This window comes from Pelmatolapia mariae, linkage group LG10_11 (genome assembly GCF_036321145.2).
Source record: "Pelmatolapia mariae isolate MD_Pm_ZW linkage group LG10_11, Pm_UMD_F_2, whole genome shotgun sequence".
Classification (NCBI taxonomy): domain Eukaryota; kingdom Metazoa; phylum Chordata; class Actinopteri; order Cichliformes; family Cichlidae; genus Pelmatolapia; species Pelmatolapia mariae.
Genome location: NC_086236.1, coordinates 43057750 through 43074892, shown reverse-complemented (window position 1 = coordinate 43074892; position 17143 = coordinate 43057750). Strand labels below are relative to the sequence as shown.

Here is a 17143-nt window from a genome sequence, read left to right as displayed (position 1 = left end):
CTTTGCATACGAGCTGCTCGCTGCTCTTCTTTTCCCCCCCCTATACCGATATTTGACTCACCTGCTGACACACTGCACCATGCATGTAATGAAGCATGTGAACACGGAGTACCAGAATGAGAAGCTAAGTCTCTCTGAAAATAAAATGATTATTTTGGAATATTTAATACTTAGTATGCACATGAAGACTTGAACTGCTGTTTTAAAAATCAGTTTGCGTTGTGCAGTTCCAACAGGCTGAAGGTTTTTATTTAGCCCCAAAGTGTACCAAGTGATTCAGACACATTAATCCAACAGGAGGAGTTAATCACTGAAATCAAATCATATAGTTCTTTATGGGTTTGCAAGCCTGCAAATAAACAACCCATTCTGGCATGAGTTAACCCTGTTAAACAAACTCTGTTCATAGTTATTGCAGAATTGCTGAGGACCTTTTAGTGTACATGAGACAATGTGAGATTACAGTGATCATCTACAGGCGGTTTTCTTGACATTAAGAAGCAATTAAGGAAAATTAAAACCTTTTATTATTCAGTTATGCTCGATCATCTATCACCTGGTACAAAGAGAGAGGATACACTATCATGATGACAACACAGGACGGTAGTGTAATCCAATCCAACAAACAAGCTTAGGTACTTCTCAGCTATTGTAAGTGAAATGTGAGCAGAGTGGATTTAAAATGCAGTGCTGTCTTCAAATACATCTCATCATTGTCAGTGAGGGAGGAGAAAGTGCTCCACACCTGACTGCCGTTAGTCTGCTAGGTGACCTGTGGCATGTTAAAACAGCGCTAAATCGCTGATTGTACTAGACCTATAATCACATCAGTTTCACACTTTTCAGTGGTTTTAGCTCTTTCTAGTTTTTGCTTGTTTAATGTACTTGTTAGGAAGTGCCGGTCAGAGGGCCCAAAACAGCAATTGCTTCAATTTCAACCAGTCCACCCTGGAGAAAGAGACAGCATCAGTACAGTGAGAATTGTGGTTTTCTGTTGGGTTCAAAGCACAAAAGAATAACTGGATAAAAAGTCTTTGTCAAGTACTCACTCGAGGGAGAGCAGCGACCTGATAGGCAGCCCTGGCTGGGAAGTTGGTGCTAAAGACTAAGGAAAGCAGCTGAGTTAGGCCACCAACACATTTACACATACAGACTTTCAATGACTCAGACACAGATACAGAATCTACAGAAGCTTACAGGACTGCAGCCAATTAACTACTGGTACCTGGCATTTGTAGTGTTGCCCTTGTCTGACATGCCTTTATATCAACTGATAAAACAAGCAAGCTCTTTATAGTGACTGTCAGAGTAGGAGAAACACAGGTGTGCGAGTACACAAATCAGGGCTCTACTTCATCATCAGTCAGCTTGAACAAGCAGTTATTAATCTTATTAGTTACACTTTGGATTTACATAGACCTGCAAATAGCACTGAATCAACAGAACATTTATCTTTGTGACAATTTTAATCTGCACAACAATTTAACTATGTTCACACATATTAGACACAATATACATCAAATATATAAAATTCAGTGTATAATTATCATATAGATTCACACAATTTCATCAGTACAAAAAACAAAACAACACATTATTAGATGGGAAATGTATTACAATGAAAAGCCTCAGCAATAATTAACACACATTAATGAGTTACTACAGAGTGTACCTGATTGTGCTGGGCACTGCACTACAAAGTTATCTCTGGTTGTCTCTCTGTTATCTGGATTCACTGAACCTAACACTCGTGATCACAAAGCTGGTTATCCACTCACTGAGTTAACCAAGGGTTTCCTGATCGAGGTATGAGCGCGTTCACACAAAAGTAAGAAATTAACAATAAAAAGTAAAAAATAAAGAATAAATACAAACTCCATCTGTACAATTTATATATTAATGCTTAAAGAACAAAATTGTAACATGTTTGTAGCCAAAAGGTTAAATTTAAAAAAATATTTGTATTTATTACTGATGCTATTAAAAAACTAGACACTCCTATTCTCGGTGCACAGAGGTCTGAGGGATCTTCAAGTAATGGTGACGCTATTTTCTGGAGACTTGACTGGTCAGTAGGTGGTGATTTCATACCTGTTGACCTCTAATATGGAAGCACAAGTTACCATGGCGATGTACCCTGGTAAGAAGTGAACCACATTTGTAGTACAGAAAACCTGGGGTTAACCCCAAAGCTACCTGGACAAGATGAGTTCCTGTTTTGTAGTACAGGCCTCTGCTCAGGCAGCAGAATTTATGCCATTGTTGTTCTTGTTGGTTTATGTAACCGCAGCATAGCTGCACCCAACTTCAACCATAGCAAAAGCCTAATCAGCCAGAATAAAGTGAAAACACCTGTGACTCGGTGCAGGGCCTTTAAAGACAGAGGTGGACTGAAAGAATAATCTGATTTTGACTGTACTGATGTAATCACTGATAATGGACTCAACACAGAGTGCATCAACCTGGGTGCTTGGATCAGTTGACTGTAGGAGCAATACCTGAATTAACTGGCATTAGAAAAATGCCCAGTTATCTTTTCTAGCATACTACTTAAACAATGAAATGGATATGGGGGATTTGTGAATAGACTTAAAGTTTTTTTTATTTAATCTATGGAATGTCAGATGTGGCAGTTTGTCGTCTGACATTTAGATTAAGATTAAGATCCGTTGGTGGGAGAAGCTCAGGTTTCACTCTGCTAAGTGACTTAGCAAATGTCAGCGTTCCCTGCGAGTGTTTGGACTCTGCCCCTGTGTTTCTGAATATTTATTTTAAAATTCAACTTGCTCTGGAGTTTCCACAGCATATTTAGAATATGAAGAGGCAAATTCAAGCCCTAGTTGATTTATTGTAAAGGCCTTCTGGGTGAATACATTACTGGAAAAATAAAGAGTCTATAAAATCTGCTTGTTATGCAGCAGCGCTGTATGTCGTCTGGACTGTGCTGACACCTGGTGGCTAACGTTGTATTGCAAAATGAAAGCCAACAGCAGCAGATAACTCTAAACACATACTGATACACGTTAATAACTGAATCAATGATACTCACATTGCTTGTAGACATCATTGACACTGGTGAAGTCGTTCATATCGGCTAAGAGCACTGTGGTTTTGACAACTTCAGGAAGTAACAAGAAAAGAAAGAAAATAGTGCATGATTGGGTCTGTGGTTGAAAAGTTGAAAGAATTCTCCTGTGCACATGCAAAGAAAGGCAAGGCTCTCTCACCGTTGGTGTAACCACACCCAGCAGCCTTGAGTATTTCACCCATATTCACCAGAGCCTAAAGAAACAGAAGTCATGTACACGACTGTGCAAAAGTAATTCTCACTTTGTGATGACTTTCAGATCCTCATTCAGCCTGCAGGAAGGATGCGTTAGACCAGTCTTAAATTTATTCTGCAGCATTACAAAGAATTAAGGAATTAACCTGGAATTTGGCCCCCGCAGGAAAACTGGTGGGTTTTTTCAAAAGGCACTATTTTTAAAAGCATTGTCACTAGATTTTCTTTTAAATAATGGACTGCATTTATTCACATTGTAGCAGCCTCTTAATGGCTTGGTTGTGAGCTCAACTCCATTGCAATTATCTCAGCAGTTAGGAATTAGGAACATCTACTGATATCTGGATCGCTTTCAAGTGTCGCTGTACTCCATGTTCATGAATGAATGAAGGAATGAATCAGTGATGATGGGGATTCCAGTGTCACCTGTCTGGTTTGAGCTTGAACACCACCTTCCACCAGCTGTCCACTGGCAGGGTCCATTCCCAGCTGTCCTGAAATATACATGGTTCGATCCACCACCACTGCTTGGCTGGAAAACACACACAAACACGCACGGACAAAGGCTTAGCTACTCTGGGTTTATTTCATTCACAGTGTTAAATCTTATTGTCCTTTCTGGTGATCTTTGCTAAATAAAGATTTACTAATAATGAAGGAAGTGAGGTTAAAAAAGTTGTATGTTTGCTTGACTATTCCGTCACTTATCTCTCCATGTGTAGGTTTTTAACTGAGGCTTGTTTTTTGATGTTTATTTCCTTTTGAATAATAGATTCATAAAATTGCATTTATGCATCTTCCTTGTTTTAATAATATATACACAGCTTCTTTTCTCGATAAAGAGAACACTCTCTTTATACCTGTGAGGAGTCTTGAAGTCATTTTTCTGTGCCCCTATTAAACATATATTTCGGACTGCTTACCTGCATTTGTACAGTAACTCTAAAATTAGAAACATCTTGTCTCAGAGTGATGCTGAAAATAATTCATGCATTTATTTCTTCTAGGTGGGACTATTGTAACTCATTATTATATGGATGTCCTAAAAACTACCTAAAAAGCCTTCAGTTGATCATTGTATCAAAGTGTCATATCACCCCAATAGAGCACTTTGCTCTCAGACTACTGGCATATCCTACGATATTTCAAAGCAGAATGGGAAGCAGAGGTTTCAGCTTCCAGGCCCTTCTTCTGTGCAACCAGCTCTCTGTGCAGATGTGAGCGACAGAAACCCTCTCTGCTTTTAGGATTAGGCTTAAACTTAAGTTAGAGCTGGATCGGGAGGGTCGTTTGATTGTTGGGGTCTTCTCTGTATTATTTTAGGCTCTTTACCAAACAATATAAAAAACTCGAGGCGACTGGTGTCGTGATTTGACGTCATATAAATAAAAATTGAACTGAATTAAAATAATTGCAGACTAAAGTATTAAAAAACCTCGGGCACAGTTTGCTGTTTATCTTCATTGTTCAACATTTTAGTGGTGTGTAGAGTTTAAAGTGCAACATGCAAAAATCTGAACTTTGCTCCCAAAAGCTCTGAGAGCATATGCTATCCCACCTCTCCCAGCAGTAATCTTATGGACGAAACAGTGAACTCAGTATAGCTGTATTACCCGATTAAGCAAAAAAAAAAAAGTCGTGGTGTGTCATCACTGAATTGGCAGTCAGTGCTATTAACAGTCCAATTTAATGTAGGTTGGTGCTGCTGCAGGTGTGTGCCAGCTGTAACTTTAACCTTAGGGCAATGATCAAAGCTCTTCTCACCTGTACGGACCGATAGCAGCAGGAGCTTTAGCTGTGTTGATAATCCTCCTGATTAGTGCAGCCATTTCACTGGAAATCTATCGGCCCAAGTGAAAGAAGTAAGTTGTACAACAGAAGGTTGCAAGCAGAAAAAGCGCTGATGTCAGAAGGACGTCAGCGCTACTTTACCGTAAAACACATATTACATGCGCAAACGCATTTCCCTTTACAGATTTTAGTTCCAAAACTGGTCACCTCAGACATTTTACAACTCAAGTAAGAGACAATAGTGACAACATATCACATAATCTTACGAAAAGGTACCTTAGTTTTTATTGGATTTTTTTGTTGACGCGCTAGTACTCTACAAAGCTCCCTGGACACGTCATATCCGGAAGCAAACAAGACCAGCACCAGCATGAGGAAACCTCACATGGTTGCTAAACGTAAAACTAGAGGGTCCCTGCAGCTGGAACAGCGTTTCTGACACACATCACACTGGGGAACCTTGAGGTAACCTTATGAAGTGTAATTCCTCTGTACGTTTGGTATAGAAATGTTTTTGCTTTGGTTTTGTTAGTTAAAACAACTCTCCAACTTTACGCCAGGTAACGTTGCTAGCAAGCCTGCGTTTTAGCTCAGCATTCAACTGTTTGGGTTAGAAGCTGCTCGCATAGCGAGGTCTCAAGCGTCTTATTGTGTCTTACAGAAAATGTCTGCGGCTAAAGTCAAAATGCGGGAGAAGAAGATGAGAAATCAGCCTGCCAGTGTGCAGTATCCATCTTCTTCATCTAACGTGGAGAGCAGCACACAGAATGGAGCAGACGCCCCTGGCACCGGTACTCTGCCTTCCCTGGTTATTTCACGTAGCCTATTACATATTAAACTGGAAGAACGGCCAGCGAGTCCCCAACAGTAAAACAGAACAAAGGACACATATGTTTTTCTTCCAGTCTTCCACGTATGAAATGGATTCTTGTATAAAAATTTACTGCCAAAATAGTTAAACCGGCAGATAATATGAACCACATAAGCAGAATAAAGCCAAGGTGAACTGAACAGTTTTGCTCTCCTTGGACTGTATCATACATATTTGAAAGATAAGGTCATACATGACTATCTGATATAGCTATACATTAAATATCAAACACAACAGAAGATTCTTCCTATCTAAGTAAATGCATATATGTCATATCTGATATTTCTGCTACTTGCCATGCAGTGCGTCCAGAAAGTATTCACAGTGTGTCACTTGTTCCACGTGTTGTCATGGAAGACTCATGAAAAACATCTTAGTTGTGCCTTATTCCAAAATGGACTAAATTGTACATGACATATCTGATAATGACAAAGTGAAAAAGCTCGCTTGAAATTCTTGCAAATTTACTAAAAACAAAGGTAGAACTTGTAGATGCCTTTGCCATGACACACAGATTCAAGTTCAAGTGCATCCTGTTTCAACTGATCGACTGTTTTCATAGCTGATTGGAACCCACCTGTGGTAAATTCACCACTCATCACCTGGCCAGTACCATCCCGACAGTGGAGCATGGTGGTGGCAGCATCATGCTGGGGGATGTTTGTACATGTGCAGCAGTGTACAGAGACATCCTTTATGCTGACCTGCTCCAGAGCGCTCTGGGCCTCAGACTGGGGTGAAGGTTCATCTTCCAACAGGACGACAACCCTAAGCAGACATCCAAGATAACAAACATAACTGAGCCCCATCCAGCCTGATGGAGCTTGGGGGTCTGCAAAAAAGAATAAGAGAAACTGCCCAAAAATTGGTGTGCAGAGCTTATACTCAAAAAGACTTGAGGCTGTAATTGCAGCCAAAGGTGTTTCAACAAAGTCCTGAGCAAAGGCTTTGAATACTTATGTACATGTATGTGTTTATAGGACTGTATCTGTCTGTGAAGGTTCTCAGTCATCCAGGTCATCATAGTCTAAGGAGCCTGGAAAGAAAAGTGTCTGGACTTCTTTAAGTTTCTTGAAGACGTTTCATCTGAGAAGCTTTTTCAGTTCTAGGGTCAAATGGTGGAGAGTCCCAGATTTTAAGCCCTATGGGAGTGTCCCCCCAAGAGGGTCATGGACCCCCTTTTAATCCTTTACGAGCCAAGGTGTGAAAACAGGTGTGGGTCACAATCAGCCAAGGTTTCGGGTGAACCCACTGTGAAAACTAGCCCCACCCTGTCATGTGACTTACTGAGGTCAGATGGCCAAGGTTGTGAGTGGGCATTAGGGCGTCTGGGAAGGGATCTCAAAACTGGATTATAGATGGCAGACAATTGGTGTCGTAAGGCACCATTTCTGTTCAAAGGACATCTAGAGGACCTCCTTGTCCATGGTCACACTTAATTTGGGGCAAATCAGAGCATTTATAGTGAAATAACCTGAGTTCAGGTCTAGCACCTCCTGTTTAACAGCTTTTTCCAGTTGACATTAATAATTTTATGCAAGAATTTATTTCATGTGTAAGAGACCTTAGAGAAAACGATAACTGTTGCTTTGTTTTGTTGCACCTCTGGTAGGGGTATCTCAAAATTTTGTGAGTCTTTCCTATGGACTGTCTGTCACTTGGTTCTTATGATTTTTTTTTTTTTTTTTAACTTTTTTAAGTGCCCTCCAAATTTTTTTCTTTCTAGTTCCTCATCTTCCTCTGTCATGTGTTGTTCATACAGTGAATATAGGGAACATATTTTTTCCAAGGGAGGAATCCCTTCTTATTAAGGTTGTTTCTATGATGAGATTCATGTGAAAACAGAATAAACAAGAGGACAAAGATGTTATATGCCTTATTAAGTTGGGCGAGTTTACACACGTTTGTAGAGGCAGACCACACATGACTCCCTCTCACTTTTGTTTGACCCCGACAGGAAAAAATGCTGATCCTCTCAAAGGTGGTCTTTCGGAGGTGCACCCCTCTACAGAAAGGCAGAAGAAAACTCCCCACCAGAGCGGATGGGTCCGTGGACATCATAAAGATGGTGGTGGCTACACTAAGGAAATGCCCAAATACATCACTGGTAAAATCTCAACATTTTTAATATATTAAGTTTAATTCAGAGCATAGACAGTCATGAAAGAAATGAATTGTAAAGGTATTCATGAACAGTTACAGTCCAGTGAATGACTTCCATCTTTACCTTCCTCACTCAGCTGGAGCTTTTGCAAGGGCCAGGGCTGCAGAGGTGAGCGCCATGTTGAAAGCTGTCAGAAAGACCACAAGCAGCAGCCGTGTGTTTGAAGCTCTGCCCAAACACATGAGGAGACGAGCCATGAGCCACAACACCAAGCGACTTCCTCACAGACTGAGAGAGGTGGCCAATAGAATGGTAAATTTCTGGACATATTTTATTTTCAGCACTTTAATATCTCACAAACACCTCCGTACCCTTGTTTTATATACAAAGTCCCCCACTCTGAGTACCTGGGACATGTCCACTCACTTGTCCTTCCTCTGTCAGCGGGAGAAGAGCCTCCAGGCTGGCTCCAAAAAGAAGAAGGAGCCGGCAAAGAGCAAGAGCCGCAAGGCCCGGCGGCGCCACGGAAACCTGCTGCTGGAGTTCAACCGCCGTCAGCGGAAGAACATTTGGCTGGAAACGCACATTTGGCACGCCAAGCGCTTCCACATGGTTAAAAAGTGGGGTTACTGCCTCGGGGACAGGCCCACATACAAATGCTACAGGGCTTGCTACAGAGCAATGAGCAGCCACTGCCTCCTACAGGTAACAACCTGCTGTTCACACTGACTCTGTGAATAATTTGTTTTTACGTACTGTAATGTTGCTGTCTGGAACATCAGCTTACATTTTGCATTATCTCTGCTCAGGATCTCTCTTATTACTGCTGCATAGAGCTGCAGGGGGACGAAGACAAGCTTCTAGCTGCTCTTTCACAGCTGACCAGCAAGGAAGCAGGTAAGAAATAATTGAGTTTTTAGCAGCAACTCCTGCTAACTTACACATTTAGTTTAAGTAGTGTAGTTATAAGCCTTTGATTTTCTTTTCTAGGCCCTACGTTTGCTGCAGCACTGTGTCTGTCAGGAAGGAGACAGGGCAGTGTCATGGTGTACAGAGCAGGACGGTACCCCTCACAGCCCCTGGGCCCCGTCACCTTCCTCTGGAGACCCCGCACACAGGGCTCAGTGCACAGGCAGCTGTGGATCTGGGCTCATCCCACTCTTAAGCAGGTGTGACTGGTTTTAGAGGTCTGCTGGTTGTAAATTATTTTTATGGTTGGCCTTTTGAATTTTTACTTGATATTATTACATTTACAAATGACTTCAGCAGGACTGTTAATTCCATATACGGTATCCTCCTTCCAGGATCTTCTGCCTGAATTACAAACTGTGTGTCAGTGTTGTGAGGCTGTATTACCTCCGGCTGCACCAGTAGAGGTTAATCCCACCTTGGAGGCCGAGTCAGAGCCTGAAAACACACCTGAGGCCAAGCCGGTACCTGGAATCAAGAGAAAGCGTAGCCGTAAAGATGCCACTGGACCCCCTGCAAAGAAGATCCTGGGTGATGGAACAAGATTACCCTCCACCCCAGTGAGCTGGAGGTCCAGCTCAAATGGACTAGTTATAAAGTTTGTGTCATTTCAGGAACAAACCGAAGCGTTTGATTAAACGTTTATTTAGGAGATTGGTTTTTACTGTAGATGTTGATGATTGTTTCATTCACTTTATTCTTTGTGTGTGTGCGTGCAGCGATCTCACAATGGAGATTGTGCGCTATCGGCTGATTGGACCACAGTCCCATTCGGTGTTGGTAGACACTTTAGAAGCTGCTACAGGCTGTGATGTAAGAACTGTACTATGTTATTGACTTGAGTTGTTCCCGAAAGGCGTTTTCATTTTCACTTCATGCTTGAATTTGTTTTTTGTAAACAAGGAAGTGCAGAAATCCCAGACTTGCTCCCTCTGGTGGCCTCAGCACTGCTCAGATGAGGCCAAGATGACTCTGCATCAACAACAAGCTGATATCTTTAACATCCTGAAAGGTTTGTTTTTCCTCTACTTTTTAAAATCCCTGATTACTTATTTTGCTAGTTGATTGTGTGTCCGGGCTTTTCTGTCTCACCGTGACTGTCGTTCACCCAGGCATCTATTCGACCTCCGAGCTCCCCTCAGGCACGGTGCTGGGTCTGACTGTGGATGACCCGAGGCTCACTTTACCAAGAAAGAGAGTTAAAGCTTTGCCTTGCGTAAAGCAGGCACAAGGTAAAATCAGATGTACCAGATATGACGGTGGAGGAGGGGAAAGGGGTTTTAAAGTCGAGTACTTGTACATCTCACAGTATATCGACACTGTTGCTTCTCTCCTGCCTACCATGAAAGACCGCAAAATCTGACGTAGCAGAGAGTCAGTCTGTTGTTTCTGGTCCTGAGGTTGTTTCAGTGAGTACACATCTGGTTCTGTGCTCCGGGGAGCCTCTGCTTCGCCATGCAGATGTTCCAGGTTCGAATCCTGGCAGAACCCTGTACTCCAAACACACCCTTAGTGACTGGCAACAGCTGACTTATGAGAAGATTCTTGAAAGATGAGGTCTGTTTTTAAAAGTGCCCTTTACTGATTTAAATCGGATGTACTATATTCATGATCCATTCTCATTGCATAAATGGATAAATAGAATAAAAGTCTCTTTTGTTATCTTAACATAATTATTATACTTGATATTCAATGTCTTATATCAAGCTGTTAGTTTCTAGTTTTTCTTTTATCAAATTTCAGTATGAAGTTGATCATCAGGCATATTTCAGAGTCTGAGGGAAAAAGCAAAAACAAATATGTGAACATATGAATAAACAGGAAAATTCTACAATTAAAAATAGAACTGCTTGGCTAATAAATTTATGCCTTCATATTTTCCCTCAGCCTTAATGGCTTCGCAGCATCATGAGGCTGTAATAAGTGTAAATTGGGAACCTTTTATTGTTCATGTGGGTGGAGCTCTGACAAACAGGTTTGCTGTGATATCTGGGTAATATTGCTCAGTACTATTTTTCTTTGCCTCATCCTGCTTGACAGTAGGAGTACTGAGTAATTATAGAAAATGCATATTTGATGTCTAGCATCTGGACTAAATCAGGTTTAAATCTTCATATTGGACTATACAGATGACTAGACACCCATCTAGTACAGATTTACTTGTACTAGATGGGTGTTTTGCTCCTCTTTGGTAAATCGGTGGTAAAATGGGACCCACAGGGGCATAACATGATGATTGATCACTCTGTGGCCATCCCTAATCAGCTGCAACATTAAAACAACCTGCCCTGCTGTTGCCATGGTGGTGTGTGCTAGTCTGCACCAATGCTTATGTGGGTGGTATATGTTAAAGTAACATCCACATAAATTCCAGGACCCAAGGTTTCCCAGCAGAGCGCTGCATTGCAGCGTGATATGTTATTACTTTAACGCTCTGTTTTGAATTTTTTTTGTCAAATCAAGTTTTATTAAGGCCAAATGCAGTGTGAGAGATGCAAACGTGACTTTAGCTGCATAAATGAAAACTCTGCAGATGTAACAATGTTTCCTTTTTTATTATTATTTTTTTAATCATTTTTAATCATTGATTAAACTACTTATCAACATTTTAGATCATAAAGCAGAGGTCGAGGACTCTGTCTCACCTCACACTAGTGATGCTGGTTATATAGGGGTATGCCATGTATGTGTGTTTCTTCCAGAGGTGGACGAGGAGAAGAGGCGTAAGCTGATGTTGGAGGGAGTACCAGAGCCTTGCTGTCAGAGTTTCATTTGGGAACAGTCTGTGCGAGACAATGTCACCGATAACAAGATATCTGAGCAGGTAGCTTATTCTCTCGCCACTAGCATTGTCGTTCATTTGCCCCTGGTTACCGTATTGTGCGTTAGCCTCTCGATTCCTGAAAGTCCACATGTGGCTCTTACTTGTCACACTTTCTGTTACCGCCTGCAGGAGCTGAACCGTATGAGGAGTGAGGTGCTGGTGCCAAGCTCCAGGCTGAGCCCAACTCCCCTGCAGGGTCGTGTCCCCATTCTCCTTGTTCATCAGCCGGGCAAGCAGGTTGGGCATGAGATGAGCTCGTGGGGTGCTGGATGGGACCTGTTGCTTCCCAAAGGCTGGGGGATGGCCTTCTGGATCCCACTGGTAATAAGTTTTGGAGTATTTTTACTTTTCCTTGGAGTGGTTTGGGTGCTTTCACACTGCTTGGTTTGGTTAAATCGAATGCTGCCACGTTTACTTGTTTACTGTGTTGTTGGGTTGATGTACTGTGAACTCATATAGTGAGTTTTAGTTTGCTTCAGAGTGCACTGTAGTTTGGTTTATTTCATGTTACAGTGGGGGAAAAGCAGATACAGTGGGGGGAATGATTATTTCATCCCATATTGAATTTGTAGGCTTGCTCTGTTCGCTGTTCCTCCACAGCTGAAAAGCACTAATGGGATTTTGTCATCACCCTGCGGGGTGGCCAGTGTGGATGCGATAAATTGATACCATTAAAATCTTGGACAAGTTCGAATATGGCTCATCTTGACCTCAAGTTCAGAGGTCAAGTTTTCTAACAATCTTGTGAATGTGGTAACTTGACAACAAGGCCACATAGGATCTAAAATTGATACCATAGTTGTGTCTACTAGGTACCAGCAGTTTTTATGGAAGTTTAATTTAAATGGAGAGAGATCAACCAAAAATCAAGAATAAATGCATTACATATGTTATAAATTGATTTATATGTCATTGAGTGAAATGGTATTTGATCCCCTACAAACCCGGCCAGAATTCTGGCATAAAAATCATGGATGGAAACTGCTAATGGATGGGTCTTCCAGCATGACCATTACCCAAACGTGACTAAAAAAGAAGCTCATTACACAGCTAACCAGTTCTCAATCCTCAATATGAAGTCTGTGGAGGGAGCGTATGCTTTGAGTTACCAAGAATCAGCCAAGAAATGTAAAGCATTTAGAGCTGCTGTAAAGATGAGTGCAAACCTGGTAAGCAAGTTATGTTTTACTTCACATTTATTTCACTCGTAAATCAGTAAAACAGTGTATAACTTTTGTAATTTATTTCCTCTGGATTTTGGTTCATATTCCGACTCTCTCCATGAAAATAAAGGCTGTTAATTTCTTTGTAATTAAACAAACTTACAGATTCTGCAGGAGATCAAATGACCATTTCCCCCTTTCTGTATGATAAAATTAAAAAACTATAGAATAGAAAAATAAATCTACTGGTTGTCAGTTGTTCAAGAAGTGATCTTATAATTAGCCTGTTTTTAAAAAATAAAATAAAAATACAATAAACGGTCACTTGGTATATTTCCACTTTACTTGTTTGCCATCAAGTTGTTGCGGACTGTAAGCTCTGAGAGTTAATAATCAGTTATGTGTTTTTCCTTGAATCCTGACTCCACAGAACATAAATGTGCACATTAGAAGCAGATACATTTAATAATGGTCACTTCTGTTTTTGTTTGTTTGTTGGTTTGCAGATGAAAAATGTAACAATGTATCTTTTTCTTGGTTTAAACCCCCCCCCCCCCCCCCCCTTCTCCCAAATAACCTAAACTGCATGAAAGGAAGCACACTTGACATGTAGATAACACCACCTTCATCTGATAACCTACTACCCAACTGCTTAAGGCAGGATCACCTAGACTGGTTGCAAATAAGCCAGATGGTGATATCAGAGATTCTCAGGCTTTCACTTTATATTTGCGTCCTTTTTATTGTAAAATGTAGAGTGATGTTGGTAAGATATGCTATAATACTGTAGGGTCTTTACCTTACAATATGAAGCGTCTTGAGGTGACTGTTGTGCTATATAAATAAAGTTGAATTGACTGAAGCCCTCAGATTTGCTTTACCTCTGAAGTCGGCTAAAAATTCATCTCTTCTCTGCGTCGTTTCTCCCTCCTGCAGGTGTACAGAGGAGTTCGCATAGGTGGACTCAATATGAGTCTGAAACACTCTCAAAACAAAGCAGCGCCTCACTTTCCCCGTGATTATCCAGACTGCCCTGCAGGCATGCGTTTTCAGGAGGAGCAGGAGGCCGAACTGCTGGACAAGTTTAAAAGGTCAGCTGGATACTGAGCAGGGAAGGAAGAAAAATATTAATGCAGTGTGTGATTAATTTTTATCAAACATGGTGAGGTCTTTTTTTCAGTGGGGACGTTTTGTCCTGCCAAAGCTTTTGTGTATCTTGTAATATTATTCTGGCGTCTAACTACTATGTCAGCCTGCAGACAGAAAACAGAATCTTAAGAACTTGCCCAGAATCTCAAAGTCTTTTATACATGTTGGATATGTTTCTCCAATTTGTTTTAATTAACTGCTGGCAACGTTAAAAGCAATCTTTCAAATGTGATGGTAAAATATTTTCAGTTACATAAACATTAGCTGAGGTGATAATGAGACTTTATTGGAACTAAAAACTCTTCGCCGTGGTCTGTTTTTAGTGTAAAGTCATAAACGGGGGTAATAATATTCATAATCTACAGCCTGAGTGGTGAGATCAGCAGTAGATTAGAGGTTTTGATAAGAGGAAGCACTCCAAAGTTGTGACCCAGTTAATTTTCATAATGCGGATCTCTGTCGCCATGCAGATGAGATGCTAATAAAGTCGCTTGTACCCTTCTATCCACTGCTCGACACTTGTGATGTCTTGCATAAATTGGCAGAGGTTGCCCAACAGTTTGACAAGGGTTTGCCCTTTTGACCTCTCCGTAGGCATCCACCCGCCAAGAGGACCAATTACATTAAGCATGGCTGTGTGGCTCCTTTCCGTTGCCCTTGGCAACAACTGGCAGAGGAGTGGGAGATCATCGTGCGGGAAGGAGGCAGCCAGACACGAACCACAGCGCAGGCTGACGCTGTGACCGAGGAGAGGACATCACAACGGGCGATCAGCATAACAAAACCTCCGAGCCGCTTCACTGTACTGAGGTACATGTTTTAAACGTTTGTGGTGTTCTTTTCTTACAGTGAAGATAAACTTTTATCAGTACTGACGTGTACACTAACATACACACACTGCAGAGGTGCTCCCAAAGTGCCTTTATCACACACGTCTAAATCACACTTTTAACAATATTAATGCAGCAGACTTTTTAGAGTCCCTTGAGATTAATGCGCTGTGTTTTTGGGAGGCCGTGGACTCCAATCATCTCTTTCCTCCTTTTTGTATTTTTTATTAAGAGACACAATCGCTGCTTTTGACAGCTTTGATGCATGCTGCTTCTCCAGTCTTACCCCCCTTTCATCATAATGTCCCCGATGAGAATACCCAAAGTACATCCAGCCTTAAATTGCTGCAATACATCACTGTGATTAGTGGAGGGGAATAGTAGCATCTATCCTCATAAAACCATCACATAAGCTTTGAGTAATGACTGACTTTATGGGAAAAAAATTGGATTGATTTTCACCGTCCATTGGCTGCCTTTTGTTTTCAACATTAGGCATTAAAAATGTTCTCCAACAAAATTTTGTCTCTGAGGATGGCTAATGGGGCCAATGAAAATGCTACTTTTCCTTTTAGTATTAATCACCTGATTTAAATGGGGCTTTTTTAAAAAAATTTTTTGCTTCCTAGGAACAGAAAGGCTTTGAGGCTGCTTTCTGCCTGGTGCAGACCCACAACATCCAAAGGTCAGAGGCCATGCCGTGTTGGCGAGCTACCGCCTATCAGCTGTGAAGCTGTGACGTCGTTCCTGTCAGCACATGCGATGAGTCTGGTGTGGGTGCATGTGTCGCTGCTGTCAAAGGGCAAACCGGAGCACCATGCCATGTTATGCGTGCCAACTCCAGAGGACCTAAAGGCGCTAGGAAATCGACAAGGAACTGGCGGTCCTCAGGAGCCACCACACAGAGACCACTTTAAAAGCAGAATTAAACGCAGAAAGAAGGACCCTAAGAAGGACCCTAAGAAGGCTGCAACATCCTCTGTAACTCCTGATAAGCCTGATGGCAAGAAGGCAGACCTCATCTTTGCTTCTGACTTAGACACCAACGCATCCAAAGACCCTAAATCCTTCTCGGAGTCTTCCTCAGACCTCGTCCTAGGGCTGTGGCCGGATCCTCTGCCCAGTGTTGCCTCTCACTGCTCCCGGGTGACCGTGGGCTGGGTCATTCAGGGTGACTTCTCCATGTCTGCAGGCTGCGGGGAGGCTCTTGGATTTGTGAGCGTTGCTGGGCTCCTTAATACCCTCCTCAATCAGACAAGCGAACACAAAGGAAAGCTGCTGCTTCGGAACCCCACCTCCTTGCACTACCGCTTTGCTAAGATCAACATAGAGGTCTGAGGTCTGTTTTAGTTTTTAGCAAGTTAATGCCAAGAGTTCAGTAAATTGTTTGATGTTTCATTTGTTCAGTGATTTGATGGAATCTGTATGCCTTGACTGAAGATTTATTGACTTGCATGGCATCACAACAAGCAACCTAGTGACTTTTTAGTTGAGTATAGTATACTCTGAGATACATCTTTATTGATTTAACTAAGTAAAACAAAAGGTAATCTGTAAAAGAATTCGTGGAATACTGTAAATGAATGAGAGCCTTGGTTTGTCTCAGAAAGATTAAAACTTTAAGTTTGGGTTTCCTGAAGGAATGGATTTGATGATTTATGTTACAGACTTTGTGTTTAAGAGTGTTTGCAGCTTCCATTGCATTGAAGAGGTTTTGAGTATATGCTATGAAATAGGTGTACTATACTGAACAGAACTGTTGTTGTGGGAAACCACAGCCATTAACCTACAATCAACATAAGTGCTCAGAACAACTGATGCTTTAACATTCATTCTTTTTATAGTCACACTGGCAGGAAAAGCAGTTTCCTGCACATCCCATAATATGTAGGTGGAAGATAAGAGTTTGGTTGCTCGGCAACATTAAAGTTTAGTATGTAATGTAGTCTGAGGTGAAGATGGGTGATGCATTATTGCTTTTATTGGCAACAGATTTTCGGAGCGATGCCTCAGTGTGAGCCACTTTATTGTGACAGAAGATTTTAAAAACATGGCTCCTGAAGCACTTTTTTTCTCTCCCCATTTTAAAATTAGGCCATGTCAGATCAACATGGCACAAACTGGGCTGGCTGGTCTTCTTAGAGTCCCTCCCCCACCAT

At 41.6% G+C, this 17143-nt stretch overlaps 2 protein-coding genes across 2 annotated transcripts; one reads left to right on the top strand and one right to left on the bottom strand.

Annotated features, from left to right (window-relative positions):
- Positions 1–509: 509 nt before the first annotated feature.
- On the bottom strand, positions 510–5169 carry LOC134635951 (2-iminobutanoate/2-iminopropanoate deaminase). Its single transcript, XM_063485650.1, has 6 exons — positions 5048–5169; positions 3710–3815; positions 3228–3282; positions 3050–3118; positions 1050–1105; positions 510–948 (listed from the first exon to the last, which is right to left on the bottom strand). Exons 1-6 carry the CDS (start codon positions 5110–5112, stop codon positions 889–891), a joined length of 411 nt encoding a protein of 136 aa, XP_063341720.1. The 5' UTR covers positions 5113–5169; the 3' UTR covers positions 510–888.
- Positions 5170–5432: 263 nt separating this feature from the next.
- Positions 5433–16576, top strand: pop1 (POP1 homolog, ribonuclease P/MRP subunit). The gene is made up of 16 exons (XM_063485135.1): positions 5433–5539; positions 5736–5865; positions 7903–8052; positions 8186–8361; positions 8494–8754; positions 8859–8946; positions 9040–9218; positions 9354–9616; positions 9738–9831; positions 9922–10030; positions 10131–10250; positions 11721–11842; positions 11972–12163; positions 13942–14096; positions 14749–14964; positions 15614–16576. Exons 2-16 carry the CDS (start codon positions 5739–5741, stop codon positions 16320–16322), a joined length of 2961 nt encoding a protein of 986 aa, XP_063341205.1. The 5' UTR covers positions 5433–5539; positions 5736–5738; the 3' UTR covers positions 16323–16576.
- Positions 16577–17143: the final 567 nt, after the last annotated feature.